General features: G+C 40.8%; 2 protein-coding genes across 3 annotated transcripts in view; both read right to left on the reverse strand.

Moving 5' to 3' along the window:
* Window positions 1-17: 17 nt before the first annotated feature.
* DCK (deoxycytidine kinase) lies at window positions 18-11,090 on the reverse strand. The gene is made up of 7 exons (XM_056354523.1): window positions 10,820-11,090; window positions 9,562-9,680; window positions 7,948-8,141; window positions 6,745-6,892; window positions 5,110-5,225; window positions 4,528-4,627; window positions 18-1,388 (listed from the first exon to the last, which is right to left on the reverse strand). The coding sequence occupies exons 1-7, from the start codon at window positions 10,887-10,889 to the stop codon at window positions 1,362-1,364; spliced, it is 774 nt and encodes a 257-aa protein (XP_056210498.1). The 5' UTR covers window positions 10,890-11,090; the 3' UTR covers window positions 18-1,361.
* Window positions 11,091-12,109: 1,019 nt separating this feature from the next.
* Window positions 12,110-20,693, reverse strand: part of MOB1B (MOB kinase activator 1B) — a 44,753-nt gene continuing 36,169 nt past the window's right edge. For both annotated transcript variants that reach the window (XM_056354544.1, XM_056354534.1), the window contains exons 5-6: window positions 19,179-19,342; window positions 12,110-18,599 (exon numbers count right to left, since the gene is read on the reverse strand). In XM_056354544.1, the coding sequence (XP_056210519.1) occupies window positions 18,522-18,599; window positions 19,179-19,342 (242 nt within the window). In that variant the 3' untranslated portion in view covers window positions 12,110-18,521. The remainder of the gene's footprint in view (window positions 18,600-19,178; window positions 19,343-20,693) is intronic.

A 20,693-nucleotide genomic window follows, 5' to 3' on the forward strand; every position in this document is an offset into this window, starting at 1 on the left:
TATTAAGCACTGAAAAAGTCTTTCCAAGCACTTTTATTTTTCAACGGTTAGAGAACACCAACACAATTGCAACCACAAAGGAAGAAATTTAATCTCAAATTAACAGGTAACACAGGCACCACAAAAGACAATAAAACACTTTACAATAAAATTCTGCATTCAAAAGCCCACTGTGCACTCATTCAGAAATGTTTAAAGCAGAACTAAGCAACTCAAAACCACAGTATTAAGGTGTGTGCCCTGTATAGTTTGTATTTTCTGCACCTGAAACAAAAGTGGCTCAGATTATAAAACAAGATGCACTAGAACACCAGCTATTCCATCAGAGGTCTCCCCCCTTCTTACTACAAGAAGATGAGAAAGGACAGCCTGCTTCCAATATTGCAGAATCTTGTATAAGCACCCAGAAGGCCCAGTAAACAAATGGAGAAACTGGAACAAAAGTAGGAAGCCTCCTCTGACATCCAAAAAGTGACTAAGGAAAGGTTTAGAAAGACGTCATTTACAGATGGAGGCCATTTGCAAAATTTTCTTCTTCCTTTTATGGCACCCATCAATAAAACATAGTCCTTTACAGGAAAAGAGAACTTGCCAGCAACAAAAACCAGCTTTGTTTTATTAAGAGCTGAAAAAACAATAAATTGGAAAAACCCCAAACATGCTAACGAATAGCTAAAGCCTCTCAATATCGTAGTTTGCAGTGTACACTGAAAATGTAAGATATAAAATCTCATTTGGCATCTACAGAATTTCAGCCATATTTAGATCTCCTTTAATTCAGTGCATTCCATGAAGAACTTCACCTATCAAATTTGTCAATTACTTTCTTTTTTTTGTATACCTTACAATATAAAACTCTGGGTTATCTTAAAATTCCCTCACCAGCAGAAATATTTTGGGTTTTTTTCTTCCTCAGAACAATGAGACATCCATTACGAATCAATTCCACTATAAAAAAAACAAAAACCCCAAAAAACAAAACAAAACAAAAAACCAAGAGATCTAAAAACCCATTACCTTCTTGAAAATTAAATAGCTACTGGGCACAAAATAAATTAAAAATACAATAGAATACTCCAGAAGAACTTATTTGTCTGATTAGAAACAGGCACAACGTTTGAGAACTCCCAGAATTCTAGTATCTTCAGAATCTGTGTGTGTTACTTAATATAATACTCAACAGACCTACTGATGTATTTAATAATTTCCCTATTCACAAAGTTTGTTTGTTCCTCACAATTATATCAACAGGATTGAGTCCTGCCTCTCCAGAGGCCTTCTATAAAAGCAGAAGCTGTACTTCAGACTTTGATCACACAGATGTTTGGAACAGCTTGACTCTGCCTGCGCTTCAAAGAGGATTATAACGTGCTCAAAAATTCTTTGACCTGCAAAAAGAAACAAATATTGTCAATCAAACTAAGTATTTATTAACAGAAGTATACAGCAACTACACACACCTCTCCACTGCTTCGTGCTTAACTACAACCTACAGAAGCAGGAACTGGGAAAAATAATCTTATGCTATGTCCTTTCTTGTCCATCAAGAACTTTTTCAGCGATGGTACCTGTAATTTAGCAGGTGCTGAGACACACACATTGGAATGATGCTCATTCCTCCTGTGGTCCTAAACTACTGCCCTACATCACAAGTGAACTGTCTTAAAAGCAGGTCCAACCTAAACACAAGGGAGATAATGACAACCTCAGAAAAGCTGCCCCTTGGAAAATACCAAGTCACACTCACCTCCAGAACACTGTTAATTTATTAATGTCAATGAACAACCCAATGCAGCTAAATAGTATGTTCCTTGGAATCTGAGGTTGGCAAATTTATGATAGAACAATACCTAGAAAAACCATAGTACTCAAAAATATCCGATACTGTAGAACAATAGTTCAACTGAAGCTGAACTTCATTTCCAGTACTTGAAGAGTGGCTCAAATGGCTACAGCTACCTAAAAATTAATGGTGAAGTTCTGGTCCATAGAACGCTACATAGAAACCTGAGACAGAAATCCACAATCCTACACAAAGCACCAAGACCCAGCACAGCAGCACCTCAAACGATCTCTGCTACTGTATGAAAACTGGAACCAAGACAAGCAGCATGCCAAGCGTTATGCTTATACGTGTAGTCACTTAACATCTTCAATTCAGGTCACTACCAAAGGTTGCAGGAAGACAACACGCTGAGAACACACTTATTGCCACAAGTACACGTGCCTTTTTGTTGTGCCCCCTTCGCTCCCTGTCCACAAAAGTAAAAGAATAATTACTCCCTCCCTTTAAAGCATAGTGGGGGGAGGAGGAGGTGGCAGCAAGGGCCGGGCCATCTTTTTTAAACTATAAAAACCCAGAGGGTACAAGACCCAGGGAATACAAGGCCTAGGCACACAACTCCTACCTCTTAGCTCCAGGAGCATCCTAGCAACTACACTGTGATACAGCCTGAACTGCGAGCCTTTACCTCTCTGTCCACTCAAAAGCTAGAAAGGAATCGACAATTTATGGAGAACATGGTATTCTTCTTTTGGCAGAAGCTCTCACACACAGAGCACATCTGTAAATATTTTGTCCAAATTCTTGATGTGAAATGGAAATAGATCTTGGATCCTGTTCTCCAGCTGTGACCCTTCCCTTCCTAGTTCAGGGCTCAAGAAGGTGGAAGGAAAAGAAGAGGTCAAATCCCTTCATGTAGAGAAGGGAACACATAACTGTGCCAATACTCTAACTTGAAAGGTATCAGGAGAAAGCTACCCTCCACTTTCAAAAACAGCAACAGTAACACCGCATGATGAACACTATCACAATTTACACACTAGGCACAGTTTCAAGACAGGTCTCTGAAAGTGAGCATCGCAACAGAGGTGAGAAGGAAGCCTACAGGTTTTGGTCCCTGTTGGACATAAGCATACGCTAAAGGCCAGAGCACCCAGCCTCATGGAGACTGTAGCAGTTCTGCAACTCCACTTAGGAAACGCCAAAAAATAAGGCAAACACAGGGCTTAGGCTGTTCCCAGATAACCTGACAGCTACACAGGAGTCAATTCCTCCAAAATCCTTATTTAGGTGCCTGAGCTTGGCCTTATCTCATGGCACACATGGGAAGCACATTCACTCCACAGCTGCAAGGTCCAGTCATTCCATCAATTAACAAGGTTTAAAAGAGCAAATACCATGAAGACTGGTTTTAATCAGGTGAACAGTTCTACTTCTCAGTGGATAAACGGAGATCAAAGGACAAAGCTGCCTTTCTCATGAGGTAAACAATTTATTGCCAATTGTGCACTGCTAAGGTCTGTAACTTGTTGCAGCTACTCAAATAAAAGTCAAGTTGTCCTCAGCTGAATCCCATCAAGATTCAAATACCAATCACCTGAGCAGTTAAAAATATGTATTTTACAGCTAGGCCAAACCATCAATATTACACTTATTTGTGCTAAGGATTAGATCTTAACACAAACAGAAACCTCAACTTGAACTCTTTTTTGTATCAAATAGGCATTTTTTCCATGCCTCCAAATAAAACTAAAAAATACTTCTCATTTTCATTCTGTATTACTTCCTAAACAAAGTAGAAGGCTACATTTGAAAAGTACTCCCTGAAGTTTCAGACCACTGCTTTTGGGGAGGATTTTGAGTAACACTTTAGTAAACACAATTGAAGGGGAAAAAAACTTTAATGATAGTGTCAATTTAATAAACAAGACTAAAAATAAGGAGTATTGCAGCAGGCTCTAAGACTGTTTATTACCTGAATGTAACCCCATGACCTAAATATTTTAGAAAGATGATTATACAGTGAAGTATATTTTTAGAGCAAAGGAACCCTATTTGCATTTGCTGTACTGCCCACTGCAGTGACACGCTAAACAGAAAAGAGGATAGCCTATACTCTCTTTTGTTTAGCTAGCAGTATCTGCAAACCTAAACCATTTGCCGTTGGCCTAGTGCTTCAGATTAAAATTCAACTGCAAGTTCAGCCAACTCATCCTTCAGTTTTCCACTATAAAGGTTTTGTACTGTTATTTTCACAGTACCTGGCGCCGAAGTTCTTTTATTGACTAGCCCACTAGGTTAGACACTTTCACACTTAATGTAAGGAAGACTTTACCCTGGACATCCAACTCAGACCTATGCAGCCTTTTTTCTCCCTCAACAGCTACCCTCATTCTCTGCCAATTCCATCACATTTCTTAGGATACCTGCACAATGTTAGAAGCAGAACATAGCAAGTAACAGTTCTTTCATAGTTGAGGGTTATTTAAATTAGAAATTGAAATCTGCAAACAAAACTACTAGTGAAAGCCTTCTCAAACAACCCTGGAATATTTCATCCTTCCCCCCTACTTTTTTTTTTAATGGAAAACTTATGTAGTAAATAATATGAAGAATCATAGGTTCTAAGTCTAGTCTGACTTCAAAGAATGCTACACTTTCAGATGCAAGAAGTATCCTGAATTCATTTTGACGTGCTGGCAATAAACCTAAATCATCAGTTTGATCTACTTGTGAAATTTTACCTTTTCAGTCATGTGATCATATATGTCCTTTTTGCCTTTGAAGTCTTCATTAACATCTAACGTTAAAATAGGTATTTCCTGAAGATATTCAGAATCCATTCTGTATTGGGATAGGAACAAAGAAAATATTACTAGCTGGAAAAAGTATACATCATTCAAGCCCCTGTCAGCATTTTCATTGTTAAGAATCCCATGAAAAGAACTGCATAGATAAATTACAGCCATGAATTCTGAATATAAAGCAAAATGAATTTACCATGTGGCTCCTAGGATCCATTATTGATTCTTGAATATTCTGCTCCCCCCAACACCTAATATGAAATTCAACTGTGTATTAAAATTAGTTTAGCTCAACCCTCTCCTATTCAGAGCTCTAGCTGAAGAAAATTCAGGGCACATTGCACGTCCTTGCAGTAATTAACATACCATAAAGGCAGTACTACTAAGAAAGGATACATAGAAATATTCCTGGAGTTTAACTTTATCTATATAAAAAGCTGAAGTTTCACTGGTGGAAAAAGCACTATGGAACACCCTTACAAAGATTTATCCATCTTTAAGTAACCATTAAACAAAGCCTACCGCAATGTCCTGTGCTGAAGCCAACTTTCGTGCTTGTAATGAAGCTTCTCCAGATACTCAATGGGAATGTCTTGCTCTTCATCTCTTCCACGCAAGTAAATCCTATTTAAGCATTTCTAAAGGTAAAAGATTTTTCAAAAAAAAAATTGGTTGTTTTTGCAGACCTACAGAGGAAGTCTAGCTTGCTGAAGGTCTTTTTTACCAACCCTTCCTACTGTGCTCAGTATGCCACTCTTTGCCAAAGATGAATACTCAACTTGCCAGCTATCTTATAAGCATAGAAACACCATGCCATGTTCAGCTGATGGAGCCCACAAACTACACACAAAAATCAAAGAAGGACCCAAGGAAATGTAACACATTATTTCTCCACTACAAGGAAAGGTCACAAACAAGCTCTTTATTAAATGAAGGGGTACCAGCGTACTGCATGAAAAGAGCATGGAAATATCCATTTGCCACCACAGACAAGCATTTCAAAATCTCATTAGATATTCCTGGCTCTTAGGAATCCAGCTTTCAAATGTAGTAAATCATTTGTTCCTGTTCTGAGCACATCCAAAGCCTCAGTAACAAACCAATGAAAACTGCTTCATCTCGTGCACTTTGCTATTTAAATATAGGTTTTTGACTAAAGTGGCACAGAAAGACCTCAACAGCAAGCCTAATAGAAAAGCCCTCAGAGAAACTCTAGCATGTTACATTACACAGTTGTTTACAATAAATTTGAAAGCCTGAAAGATGGAAGTAAGGAAGTATGGAAGTGACTTGTAAGTTAATTACTGCAATTAGAGCTCTTCTAAGCCCTGATATTTTTCTCTTGTTTGTGTAGGTTTCATACTCAAAAGATAAATTTATTGTCTTGTCCTCTCCTTTTAAAAAGAACATTAAATGCCCAAAAGTCAAAGCATTGCCACAAAGCCTCACATACTGTAGGTGCATTCATCTGTCTTAGCTCCATTGCTCCAGGTAAAAGGGCTTCACACACATGCACCCTAAATTAGCTGTGATATTAACTATGAATTGTTTTAACAGCAATGTTCCTATAGCTATTTTGTACTTTCCTCTTTTCTTATTTTTTTCTTTACTTTTTCCTCTTTTTTTCTTTCATTCCAGTAGTATTTTCTGGTTTGCTCTGGTCACATGTTCTCTTTTTTATAACTAGAAAATCATTATCATCACATTTTATTTAAAAATACACAGGCTACATTTGAAATAACAATCTTAAGTATCTCCAGACTGCATCAGTCATAACTCAAGTATTATAGTCTTCAGGGGAATACTACAATCTGAACGAAACTCTAAACATTGAGATTTCTACAACAAAAGATAAGGGTTGCTCAAGATTTTAAGATTACATTTCAAAGAGAATTTCTCAACCATTTCCTTGCCCAAGACACTCAGAGCAATACCAAAACCAGATACAGTGCTATGTAATGACACACAATTGTGACCTCATTCGAATTGACTGCAAGCGTATTATTTTATCAAAAAAAAAGTCTAGAATCATAGTTAAACACTGTATTTTTTAAGAAAAAAAATACTATGGAAGCACAGACAAAGGTCAAATTTTACAGGCAAGGCATAGAACATCTACTCTCATTCTCTGCATGGTCATAAATTTTTATTCCTCACCTCAGGAGTGGCTCTGAGATAAATGATCCCATCCAGTGCTAGGCTTTGACCAAACTGCTTACTCATCCAGTCATGCCAGTCTTGGTATATAGTCCATTCAGTTTCATTCATGCAATCAGACTCATATAAATTAGCTGCAAAGATGTACCTGTGAACACAAAACAGTTACCTCAACAAAAACTAGCTTCAACACAGTTACTGCTTTGTTTGCCTGAAGTACTGCACAGTAACTGGAAAAGAAGTTGAGTGTTATGATTCTGTAACTTCTCTAACATGGGCTTAGACTGGAAACAGACAGCTTGTATCCCCATCCTATAACTATATTGATCATGGTTGCCCATAGCAGTGTCCACAAAAAGCGGTACCAGCGGTGATAAGACAAGGGGTAATGTGTTTAAGCTGAAAGAGGGTAGGTTTAGATTAGATGTTAGGAAGAAAATTCCTCACCGTGAGGGCAGCGAGGCACCGGCACAGGCTGCCCAGAGCAGCTGTGGGTGCCCCATCCCTGGCAGTGCTCAAGGCCAGGCTGGATGGGGCTGGGAGCAGCCTGGGCTGGTGGAAGGTGTCCCTGAGCCTGTGGGAGTGGGGTGGGAACTAGGTTCTCTTCAAGGTCCCATCCAGCCCAACTATTCTATGATTTCCAGTTCAGGTATCTTCAGGAATAATCTACAAACCACCACTGCTTTGTACGCTGTGGTCATTTATTTAGGATATATTAGAACACAGTGAACACCTAAAGGATTATGCAATGGGATTTAGTTATCAGATCTGACCTTACGAATCCAGAAACACGGGGTACGGCAATATGAACTAGCTAGACCTGTTTCAAGAACCATAAAAGAAAACAAGGCTAAGTGACAAGGAAAAAAAAAAAATCACTCATGACTCTTCTTAATGCCTACTCCGCTCTTCTCTTTGAAGGGAAACGTGCATACACAAATCATAAAAACATACGCACAAAGAATGAGAAACTACATATCAAGGTTATGCAACAAAACTATAAACCCACAAACCATTAATTTTACTTTGCAGTCAACACCCCAGAGCAAGACAAAACCACTTACTGAGGTTATTGTTATTCACCAGTATCAAAATTATGATGAAAGGAGCTACAAAACTCAGTCACAGTCTGCTTTTTATTTATTTATGCATTTTACTTAGGAGAATTTTGATCTTCACTTTAAGGACTTCAGTCCAACATACCTGTCACTGTAGACGGATCGCTCGAAGAAGACCACAGGATTCTCCGCCTCTCTGAGTTTGCCATCAAGGGACCTCAGCTGAGCCCGGATCCTGCTGAGGCATGCATACGTCTGGAAAGTGAAAGACCACCTCTCTGGTTTCTCATACATCATCTGAAGCACATTTCCGCCACTCTTCTGCGATGTGGTCAGCTCCTGGTTTTAAACAAATATAGCAACCCTTTAAGTTGAGATAGTGGACGATCAAGGTAAAACAAGGTACAAGCGCTGTTTAGCCTTTATTTCAGGTTTACAATCACATCATTTACTTCTGAACCTTATTTGTAATATAAGACACAAATGCCAGTAATGTTATTCCTCCTACGGCACTGTGCTGAACAAGCAACTCCCTGCAATCTACAATGACAAAATGCTCAAGTACCAAAACACGTTCACCACTATTTACCTACTTTAACAAAAGAACAATATCCTCTCAGTACAAAAAGTCAACAGCAATGCAGAAAAATCCATGCTTCTTCTACTCTAAGGAACATGAATTTGAAGTTGAGCTCATTTTGGTTTCCCATCTATTAATTACAGTTCCTATGGTAACAGCTGCTGACGCAGCATCTTAAGATATCTGATCTTACCTGGGAGATTCAGAACAGACTCCAGGCACAGAAATCTCTCTCAGCCCACATGGTAGATCAAACACCTCGAGACTGCTGCTAAAGCTCATGGAAAGAGCAAGCTGCATGTCTCAGTTTTACTTGAAAACACAGCCTACCAAAGGTGACTTCTGTCTGAATTTTTTTACTACGGTAACACCAAATCCAAATAAAGACACATTTAAAAAAAAAAATCTACAGAGATAAGGTCGACGCCTAGGTGATAGCTATTAAGATTCTGGAATTCCAGGTTTCATCCTCATCTCTTAATTCCCTGCAACCATACTTACACTAGCACACCAAACAGGGGCAGCACCATGCTCTGACACTGCAGCCAAGGGGCAGACAAGAGCAATATCCACAGCACTGAATTTTCTAAGCCTCCAAAAGGAGGCAGCTACATGCAGTGCACTTTTGGCAGAGTCCTCAGCCTATCCTGCTGCCCAAACCGTGCCTGAGAACTGCTTGGAAGAGTCGTAGCAGGCACAGGACTGCCAGGGACAGGGGACACAGCCTGGTTCCACTAGCCAGGATATAGCCCCTTAATCTATAATTCAAGTAGAGAAGATACAGCCGCAGTGACATTTCGTAAGTCACAAGACCCTTACAGTTTCACCAGTAAGGAATAAAACGTATAGAACTAGCCGCTGAAAAAGATTCACAGTTGCTAAAAGTAACTTCTGCCTAACTTTTTCTGTCCCTTGCTTTTATACATAAAATAAAACGGGCTTTTGCCACTTTCATAATTTACAACCTGATATTAAATAACATTTATTCTATAATACACTAAGCAAACTACAAAACGTGAACACAAATATCACTGTAAGAATCAGCAGAAGTGTTGCTATCATGTACATTTTCTAAAATATGTAGTCTATCAGATACATTGGTCTTCTGAAATTAGAACATTTGACTGGTTGGTTGTTGTTTTTAAAAAAAAGTTTCGCCTTAAGTTTCTTTTACCATACCTCACAATCCTTTTCAGAGTTTTGCTGAACATTGCACCATCTAGCTACAGGCTCAGGAACAACTTCCCATTCCTCATCAGCTTGCTTGAGAATATTCACAAATGTCGACTTCCCTGCAGCTATAGAGAAGCATTCGGGAAGAAAGGCAGTTATTTAATAACGACACTGTAATTATTTAACAACTACAGCTCTGGTTCCAAGTCCCATACTTATTCCATGTACTTTTGACTTCATGACAAACATGAATCAGAGACCATATCGGCAACCACAGATCAATTAATTGAGCAACAGGGTTTTCCTTTTTTATTTTGTACCACACACGACCACAGCCAATTTAACAAAAATCAATAATGACAAGTCTCAGCCCAGATCAACTATTTGGTTCTACAAAGTTATGTTTGCAGTCAGAACACCAAGTCTTTAAATATCTGAAGATACTTAGCAGTCCAGCCTCAAGCATGAAGTTGCTTTGTTATTTTAGGAAGGTAAAAAAAAAAAGGCAAGCAATATCAAAAGAAACATAAAGCAAAAGCAATGGTTTCCCAAATGAAGATACAAAAATGCATTATTAATTACTTCCTATAGCTGCAGATTGATGACTTCTGCGCTAACAGAAAAAAAAGCTCAGGAAATTTTTAAAAAAAGAGATACTTAAACCTGACAGAGTGCAATCAGCTATCAACCACCACAGTATGTGCCAGTAAACAAGCGGACACCCTGACAACTCATGAGCTCAATTTTAAGCACAGCTGCTTGGGGGGGGGGGGGGGGAGTGTATCTCATAATGAGCAGCCCATAATTTTTCCTGCTCTTTAGAACAGTTTAACAGGCTTCTCTTGTTAGTTAGCAGGAGTACAGAGCATTACAAGTTTGACCTGACTCTGCATTTACATAGTTTTACACTACAATCAGGAAAAGCGCGGCAGCAGTCTTACCCAGGACTTCAACGCATGTTTAAAAAGGTAAAAAAGTTTAAAAATGTAATAGAAAACGCGCTTTCCCCCCTCCCCCCCCAAAAAAAAAATCTCGTCATGTTTGTAGCATTAATTTCTTCGGTATCAGCACAAAGTTTATCAAGTTATGAATAGGTCTGACGGCACAACACGCCTTGTCCAGGGGACCGGGGTCTCCCAAGGTGCCCCCAGTCTTCCCGGGGCCACCTCACAGCGCCAGGGCGGGAAGAGCCCGGCCGGGGGTGGGGGGTGGCTGCCCCGCGCAGGCCGCAGGGCCGCGCTGCCTCCCGCCGCCCCCGCCTCACCGATATTGCCCTCGACGGCGACCTTCTTGATCCTGCCGTCCAGCCGGCCGCGCTTGGGAGGGGTGGCCATGGCGGCGGAGCAGCGCGCTCTGCCCGCCGGCGCAGGACCGGGGCCGCCCGCCCTGGAAATAACGGCTGCCGCGCTCGCGCCCAGCCCGCACCCGCCTTCGAATTTGGCGCGCGGAGCCGCCCCACGTCACGGGCGCCGCGTACGGGTGGCCGCGAGGGCCTAAGAGCAAAGGCGAGGGGCCCCCGCCCCCGGCGGCAGCGCGGCGCGCTCGGCGGGCAGCCGGCAGGGTGGGTGGGCGAGCTCGGCGCCGCCGATCCAGGCAGCGCTTGCGGAACGAGGAGCACATCGATGGGCGGGCGCCACCCCGGCCCTCGCAACGCAGGGGGGCAGCCGGAGCGGGGCAGAGGCCACCTCGAAGTGACCGTGTGGTGCCCACACGCCACCATTTATGTCTAAAATCTTCTCGAAATAGCTTGGAAGCCGCACACAGGTTGGGCTTAAAGGAGATGACAGCCTTTCCCAGCGCTGAGAAACCCAAGGCACTACTGCGGCCCTACCTGCCATGCGCTTCCCCATCCCCGCCACGGCATGAGGCCCTCCGGGTCTCGACAGGCCAAGTGAGCAGGGAGAAATCCTCACATGGACCGAAAGTGGCACAGCAGCGAGGCACTCGTAGCCAACACACCCTATTGTGTCAACCTGCACCCGCCGCCCGCAAGCTGCGAACGCAGTCAGAGAGGAGCCTGCCTGTCTTGCCTCTTGTGGCACGGCCCCTTAGCCACGGCCCATGCCCGAGATTTGTGGGGATTCAGGGAAAAGCAAGACTTATTATTTTTTTTAAAACCATCTTTGCAACCCGCTGGCACAAACCGCTTTCCAGCCGTGCACAGGAGGTGGCTTACCGTGGGATGGGGGGGCTTTGGGGTTAGTGGGTGCGAGCAGAGGGAATCAGATGGAGATGGAAGGTAGGAAACCTGGCACGCTGCAGCTGTCAGGATCACAGGCGGATTTTAGGAGGAAGGAAGGAAGAAAGGAAAAAAAAAAAAAAAAAAAAAAAAGGAAAGGGAGAGGAGAGGAGGCAAGAAAAGAAAGGAAAAGGCACCTGTGTTGCCGAGCATGGCCAAAAGCCCTGCAACAGGACGCTCTTCTCATGGCAAAGCTTACCAAACCACCCCAGGGTCAGTGCTGAGATGCAGTTAACATGACACTAAACTTGTTATCGGAAATCCCATGCCATGCTCTGTCCCTGCTAGGTAAATTCAGGTCATGAAACAAGGAAATGAAAAGGGTATCAGGTTGTTTTATTGCTATTGTGTCTGCCTGCAATACAAATATTCACAAAATCAGACAAGGTAATTACAAAAAAAATATCTAATTTGTATGTGTAATGTTCGTATGTGTACAATATACAGAAAAAATCTATCCACAAGTAGAAAGTAATTTAGAAATGGGTTCAAGAAGGAAATAAAGACAATCATGGTCAAACATAGCTATTTATTTTCTCTTATAAACAGCCTTCAGTTTCTTATTGGAAAAAAAAAACCTAGAATTTAAATATTTTGTCCCATCACATACAACAATCTGTATACATTATTTACAACTCTCAAATAAACATGTTGCAGATTTTCAGACATTCAACTTTTCTTATTTTAATCAAAAGCTGTTCTCATTTAAAACTAAATATCAATCAGTGACTACAAACTGAAGCGATATTGGCACAGTTAGCTTACAGTAAGGGTGCTCATCTTGCATTTTGTATTTTTACACCACATTTTCTCCTCTATATTGTAGGATTCTAAAGGAGGAGGAAATGTTAGTGTTGCTTTTGTAATTTTTTTTTTTGCCTTCAAAAATGGCCTTTTATTGAAACCTCATTCATTTTTATTGCATTCTTCTCTCTCTTCCACTGCACATCAAGGTATGTGCTTCTAGGTACTAAAGCAACACAACCACAGCATACCAAAGTAGTAAAACAGCCATGAAAATAAGTGTTCCCTCCGCGACACATCTCTGAAAAATGTCGTTAAGTTGCAAACGTACAAAAATAATGAGTATAGTTTAGTGGCTATAAAAATTAATTTCCCCTAAAAATACAATACTCTATGAACAATTTAGGGAATTGGTTCTTCAAACAAAAAACTTGATTTGATATTTACCTAGACTGCAATCTTAACCTGGCAAGAGGAAAAACATAAGACAAGCAGGAAAATAAAAAGGTTTAACACTTAAAATAACCAACATTAGTCTCATCTTAGAAGATAACTAGGAAAAGACGGTGGGCATCCATAAAACTGCTAGTGGTTCTAGTAGTGCGGTTTAGAAAAAAAAGACAACTGATATCAGCAGTGAAGGAAACAAGGTTCAGTGTAACAGGGAATCTTTCAGTGAAAGGAAAGCAAGTTGTCTGTGTTTGTGCTGCAGCTCTTTAAATACTCTGACTAAAAGGGGGCAGTTTATATACAGTAATACAGCACTCTGGCAGGTAGGAAGGGGGGAGAGGGTAGCAAGAACAAGAACAGCTATCCAAAAAGGATGTGTTTACAGTAAAAACTGTATCTGGTGATCCAAGGGAAAGGGGGGCAGGGTCCAAGAAACAGAAAGGAATAAACTGAAAGGTAAGTACAGTCCATAGCAGCAAGTAGATATCCTTACCTGTTACATGAGTGTCAGGGAGACTGGGAGAGTGATCAGTTCCTAAATACTGAATAAGGACAGTGCTCCTCTACATCTTAAACTAAAAGCAAAAGTTCAAAAGCTCTACATTGCATAGTAACCAGTAAAAGAAGCTTGATACTTGCAGACAGGCCATCTGCCTCTAGAAACCTGTTTTCTTCCTTCAGCTACCATTCAGCTACCTGCAACAGCAGAATGTGTCATTTTTATCTTCTATTTGCATGATGAATTTGTATCCCTGACTTTAATTTGAAAGACTTGAAAAATTACTTCTGGGAACATACTGTATCCACACCATCTAAACAGTGTCAACACTGGCAACAGTGGCTGAACTTGACGAACTTAAGAGTTTGCCCCATCCCACCTCGAGGTAGATGACCTCCTGAAGTTACCACTCAAATCAGCTACATGGTCTAGTGTGCTGGTAGCTGAAAACCACCACAAACAGTAGAATTTAAAGGACCCTATTACACTGGGAGGCCTCAGCCAGTACTGGCAACCCAGCCTGGTTGAACCCTACCAGCACTGTCCACTCCCAATGACAACAAAGCTGGAAGTTTTTGTCTCCAAGCACTCATGACACATAACCGAGTCCATTTTAATATGAACCTAGAACAACATGGGGTTTGTTCAGGGTTCATCTCTCTGGGTTTTATTGGGGGCTGAGGGGGTGCCCTCCCCCTTCTCCCCCAGTAAATGCACTGTTTTATAAACACATTCACTCAATCCAGATTCCATCTGTACAACATGGCAACTTTCGTTTAGCATTTCAATGTGCCCTTACTTCAAGAGTGTAAACGCACATCAACTTCTGGTCCCACACCTTTTTGAAGAAAAAAAAAAACCACACAACTAAAAGCTGCAAATATATACAGCATAGGGATACTAAATCCCAAACACTGCATACATATATTAAATATCGTTAATTTCAAGTGTTGTATAATTAAACAATGTGTTCATACAGCTGTCAGGCAAATCATGATCTCCAAGCTTTTATTACATGCCTAGAAACTATTCTGTAAAGGTGTTTTCTACTGCCAGACACTAAATACAAAAAATACACTATCCATATAATATGACTTTTTTTTCTTTTTTCTTTTGTTTTTTTTACATAATACATTCTAAATCTTGATTGGACAAACTGCAGCAGATGCCTCTGAGTTTCTAAAATTGTCTACTAAAAATCCAACCAAACAAACAAAACCCAAACCACACCTTCAAGAGCTGAAGTATGCCAAAAACGAGAACTACTGCACTGGTATCACTCCAAGCAAATCCTCACTTCTAAATAATTTTCTTTTGAGTTTCTTGCTGGTACATGACACTAAACCAGTGAGACAGCTTGAAATCTAAAGGAAGGTACCTCCTATTTAGCACCTTGGAGCAGGGTACTGCCATTTTCACTCTCATGTTCTTGCTGCGATGCGGTAACATGAGCTCTAGCACCGATTAAAGGGCTCCTCTCCAGTAAGCGTTATCAGCACAGCGAACATCCACACGCAGCCTCTTGAGCAACACTGACTCAACTCAGCAAAGCTGTTTTCATTGCAAAGTTTACAGGACTTTTATTATCAAACTGCAGCCACAGTGCTCTTCATGCCTCTGTAGCTGGAAATTTTCAGTCACTAACACTCCTCAGATAGCAGCATGCACAAAAGGTTGTGTAAGATCATGTTCTTAAATTCAGCTTCCTGCATGACCACAGTCTGTTTAAAATCGACAGTTCAAATCTGGGAGTGAAGCTGCTTCTGCATAGTCAGGTGGATGCTGACCGCTTCTGTAACTCTGAAAATACTAGTGTCTCCTACATTACTCGCTTCTGAACAAAGACAGCCCTCCAACCCTGCACTGAAAGCTAGTACCGCTACCCGACTGCTCCCAAGCCAGGCTCATATAGTGATGTCCAGCTCAGATGTCAGGTGTGCCACTCTGTTCAAAATGGTCCTGCAGCTGCAGACATCACCAATGATGTGCGAAGTCCGTAGCAGTACTGCATTCCCAGGTACCTTGCCAAACGCACCATACAGCACATAAAAAGGATAAAGCACACCAGAGGCATGCTTTTTCTCTGATCCTTCAACAGGATGGTACTTGCCTGGTCCAACACATGAGATGTTCTGCCTATGGGAGCTCCTTCTTTTTTATCAGCCTCCTAATAGACTCGAGGCAGCAGCATTTAGGCTACAGCATAGACTGACTCTTCCACTGGCCAACAGAATCACATGGGGAAATCCCATGTTTGCCAGAATAGCAGGACTGACAAAAGCACTGGGGCAAATACTTCAGTCAGAGGCAACTCACCAAAGGGAACTGCGCTCATGCTTCTTGTTTGCTTTTGCCTCGTGCATATTTTTCCAACCCCTAATTCCCTCAAGAAGCAACACACATTAAGTATTTCCCCTCTTTTCCTCCGACATGTGTGTACGCACACAGGAAAGTCAAGATCCTTACTGGCTGAGAAGGGGTAAGGCCTTACTCCACCTTTCTTAAACTAGGAGTTTGTTAAAACATTTGATGGAAAGCTCTCTTTGCATCATCAGCTTGACTTGGTGTGGACTGTGGTAACTCAAACCCAACCCCAAGATTTGACATTAAGAAAAACACAATATAGAAGTCCTTTCCTTTGACAGCCACACGTTAAGAAAACTTGGGTAATTCACTGTGATGTAGAAAAAGCCAAAAGATAAGGATAACTGAACATTTCACTTGTTCTTTGAGCAGATTGTAATGGGCAATGACATTGATCTGCAAAGGAGCCAAACACATTCTACATTTTCTTGAACGGTAATAAAGCTTCGAATGAAGACAAGGACTGTCTTAATTACAAATGCTAAACTGCAGGTGTTTTGCAAGTAGCCTCTCTACCTAATATTAGTGTAGCCAAACCTAAATTCAGTCTGAACACCACTGCATGACCATTCCTCACTATGCAGCACTCCATGTTTCCATTTCTAAATAATAAGCAGTGAAACAAGTGCACAATGCCTATTTCTGCCTCAATATTAGGTTCTCTCAATTGTTCTCAAGATGGGGGGAAGGGAGGGCAGATAAATAAATGAGACACAGAAGAGGTAACAAAAACAGTAAACTGCTCCTTCAAGAAGCAGTTTAAGCAGACTATGAAATATTTAGCTATACTGAAGCTAACACAGTTCTTAAAATAAGCTTCAGATGCTTCGGAAATACATCATTTTAACTCCAAAGTAGCAATTCTAGTCTCCCAAATGAGTACATCTTTATTACTGTACTCAGAAGTTTATCAGCTGGCTATACTAATGGCCACTGACATATTTTACAGGCTGTTGCACAGTTTTCCACTTTACTCAGCATTTTCAGTCAAGCAAAGGCGCACAAAATGTAAGCTCATCTTTTCTGTCATATGCTAACCTTGGCTTCACCTGCAAATTTTAGAAGTTCAAGAGTCAGTCAAGCGTTCACCAGTCAGTTTAAGCCTTCATGTTATTGAGGGCTAAAAATGGTGGGTTTGTGCAATCACAATCTAGCAAAGCCTGGCAACATGAACTGCCTAGCATACTGTATTTGGCAACTAGCAATATTGTGGGATAGCACGCTGCAGAACCTAATGCAGATTTCTTTGAACCCAAATTAAAATGGCTTTGACAAAATCCATAAATAAACAAGAGAGCTAGTCATATGGGTTTCTGCCACGGGAAACATGGCTGATACAGTCGCAGCAGCAATTTCCAAGTCATCATCTGCAAATCATCCCAAAGGTTAACTTCTCACAGGCGATTCTCATTTCTGGTGTGCGAAAACACAAGGCTAGAGAGGCAAAACACACCAACCCAGGTAGAGGAAGGCCACATTTTGATTAGCTTTTCGCAGGAATAGAAGATGCACTTACCAAATCACAACCTGCTAAAAATTCACCGGTACATTCCTATTACTCTACCCAGCTGCTGTAGTTCCTTGGAGATGGGCTGCAATTTTAAATGGGGTAGAACACCATAATGCTAACTTTAATCCAAAGTGGTCCGTGAAATTACATTCCCTCCAAGATACATCTTCTACCACAGAAAACACTGCCCACCAGAGCTCCTCCACAGAGCCAGGCTTTTTACTCATAACTTACATCATTTCACTACTTATTTTTCAAGCCAGATTTTTTTCTTATTATTACCCCAGTGCATTTTTACATATATATATACTGAATATTTCCCCTAACTGTATTTGTGCAAACTAACTATTCATTTGGCAAACACTAGGAAATTCAACAGAAGTGACTGACCCAAGTTGACGCTTCCCTGGTAAAAAAAATAAAAGCAAATATGAAAAGCCAAAACCAATGGCAACAGACATGTAACTACTTGCTAAGCACAGGTTCTTTATATTTTGACACCACCTTCATCATTTTGCTTTAGTGACTAGAACTTCACTTTCCTTTATAAGAAATATCTAGTTTTGAAATATTCTGTGTTAATCTCTAAAAAAATAGGACAAATATTTGTATTAAAAGCTGGAGATCATTGATTTCAGTAAGTTATGGCTTTTTTTTAGTGTAAGCATATATATTTTTTTCTATAACAAGTATCAGTAAGTGTCCTGGGTGTTAGTCCATATTTTCTGTTTCCAGCAATGTTCAATATTGTATGTGCTTTGCACCTCAGAAGTGAGTCTGCCAAGGCACTTAGAGAATGTAAGCAAGTCTTTTAGGGACTTCATGAGAATGGGCTACCACTGACAATACAAGAACCCATCCACCAGCAGAGTCAATCCCCCAACCAAGCATGTTTCCTTTATAAACGCTCAGCACCTGCTAAAATTCCACAATGAATAACAACAATCAAAAAGTAACAAAAAAAAAAAGTTATTTACCACATGTCACTAACAGATAAAAGATTTCCCTTAAGAAAAGCACAGAAAGTAGACCTTGGCTGTCATCAATAACAGCACATGTTTTTGTTTTTTTTAAAAAAAAAAAACAAACCAACAAATTAACAAAAAAAATACCACACGCTTGCTTAAAGAAACAAGTGATTTCAAGAAATCCTCTTCCTTTTATCTGTCCTTAGAGGTGAGTTTTTCAATCAGTTCTTGAAGTGGTGCAAGTTCCCTTCTATCAATGAGGTTGAATTCCTGTAACAAGGGTGAGGAGAAAGACATACATACCAAGTTTCACATGTGCAGCTCACGTGAGAAGTCTTATTCAGATAGAAGTTATTTGGTAATAGGCTCTTCGAGTTCAGGCTTAGCCACTACAGCATTTTCTGCCCATCTGCCATTAGCTGAATAGCAGCGTTCAACTGCCTAAAGCTTTTTCCACCAATTGAAGGAAACGTAAGATGATGCTCTTTTTTTATACAGAGAGGGGGGGAATGTAGCTTTGAAGCAAGCACACCGTTTTCAATCTAGCTTCAGACACTGTCCTTCCTCTTTCTTTTGTTAAGAATTACTGTTCTACTGAATTATTCGCTAGGGAACACCTTTCAGTATTCAACTTTGTAGCGAACAAATGCTTCATTGAGAACTTTTCCATTCCTGGAATGCTTCTAGCAGTAAATATACATCAGAACACAGTAAGACACTATCTGTGGGCCCTGGATGCACTGACTCTCCCACAAACACACCAGCTGTTAAGGAACTGAAGGGGTATTACTTTGATACGCTACTTTTTCCATAATATAAATGTAATCACCATGCTCCCGCCACACTTACCTGAACAAAAAATATAAAGTGCTTGAAAGAAGTGTTAAGGTGTGCCTCTTCCTGTAGCTGGATCACAGGATCAAAGTGCTGGTGATAGATGTGAGCATAAACTCTGAAGAGACGCTTTAAAATTGTCTTTGCCACCGACATGAAATTCTTTGGGAACGGTACGCCTAGAAATAAGAAAACAGATGGCTTATTTTTAAATGCCCATGTAATGTTCATGTATTTTGAAAACCATTATAACCCAACCCTCTCTCTTGCACAAGAAAGGCTGTTCCATTTCACTCAGCGATTTCACCTGCGAGTCACACAATATACTTAGGCTGAAGCACAACAAGCAGCTCTTTGGGAGACCAGAGGGACGGCTTCTCTCCCTTCAGCAGACCAGTGGCTCATGAACTTTTTTCAAAACAAATCTGATGACACTTCTATGCTGAACCCTCCTAGCTTCAACTTCCAGGCACTAAAATTTGTTATGCCTCGGTACAGTTCCTCAAAAAGCCTTCTCTGACGAAGACCTTCCTCCCTTCTGGGAGGATTCAGATACCCAGACACCGATACCTAATACACTTAGAGATGCCCTCTCAGTACTCGCCTGGCCTCTGACTGCCAGCGCAGAAAAGGGAAAGACTCCTGCAGGCTCAGAGTCTCACCAATAGCTCTGGGCGTGTGTCCAAGATAGTGCAGGGTACTCCAAGGGACACCAGATACCTTTGAGCAGGTAACAAAAAACACCTCTCCTATCAGCCGTCAAGTTTTACATTTCTCTTGGCTAAAGTGAAATCAGAAATAGGCTGTCTTCCACCTGTCTCATGCCCTGCAAAAAGACTCCTGTCTCCATCCTGCTCATCACCATCCCTTAGCCAGAGGCTACTGCTTTCTTAACTGCCTGCTTAGTGTACTCTGAAACACGCTCCTTTCAGTCATTTCAGTGAAAATTACCCAGGACAGGTTAAAAAAATCAGCTTCAACAGCAGATCTTTTGTCAGTGCACAAGTTTTGTTAACATCAGTTAGGAAACAGCAACCAGCTACTGGGAACAATAATCTCTTTAGTTGACACATCCGCAGGCTAAAAAAAGATACGTATCAACGATCTAAAAAGATTAAACCTGTCTAGCTTCTCATCACAAAGCAGTTTTCCCAGTCAGCTAAGCTGTTTTGCCCTCTCTCTCTCCAACTGTTGAAGTCCTGTTTGAAGGCCAGAAGCTCAAGCTGGATGCTGTAGGCCAATCTTGATCTTACCAATGCTTTAAAACTCTCAGAAATAAAATTTTCATACTCCTACTTGAGTTGCCCTGTTTACATATACACCACATTTCCTTTGCTGGCTGCTGCATTGCATGGGAAGTTCATGTTTAGTTTGTTATCCATTGTGGCCTTTAAGGCTCATTCTGAATTACTACCTTTCAAAAAATACATCCTATTATAAGAAAAAAAAAAAAAGTCTTCAGCAAAGTATATGCTGCAGCTAAAGAAAGATCAAGTCCTGATGTAGTCTTTTGAACATAACTTTAATATT

Source organism: Falco biarmicus, chromosome 1 (assembly GCF_023638135.1).
Source record: "Falco biarmicus isolate bFalBia1 chromosome 1, bFalBia1.pri, whole genome shotgun sequence".
NCBI classification, from domain to species: domain Eukaryota; kingdom Metazoa; phylum Chordata; class Aves; order Falconiformes; family Falconidae; genus Falco; species Falco biarmicus.

Bases quoted from the DNA above. Each gene is read 5' to 3' on its own strand.
- DCK (XM_056354523.1), bottom strand. From the start codon at position 10,889: ATGGCCACCCCTCCCAAGCGCGGCCGGCTGGACGGCAGGATCAAGAAG. The intron at 8,142-9,561 runs GTATGGTAAAAG...GTTTAAAACCAG, and splicing joins ACTCTGAAAAGGATTGTGAG to GAGCTGACCACATCGCAGAA. The intron at 4,628-5,109 runs GTAGGCTTTGTT...ATCCCAATACAG, and splicing joins CTTCAGCACAGGACATTGCG to AATGGATTCTGAATATCTTC.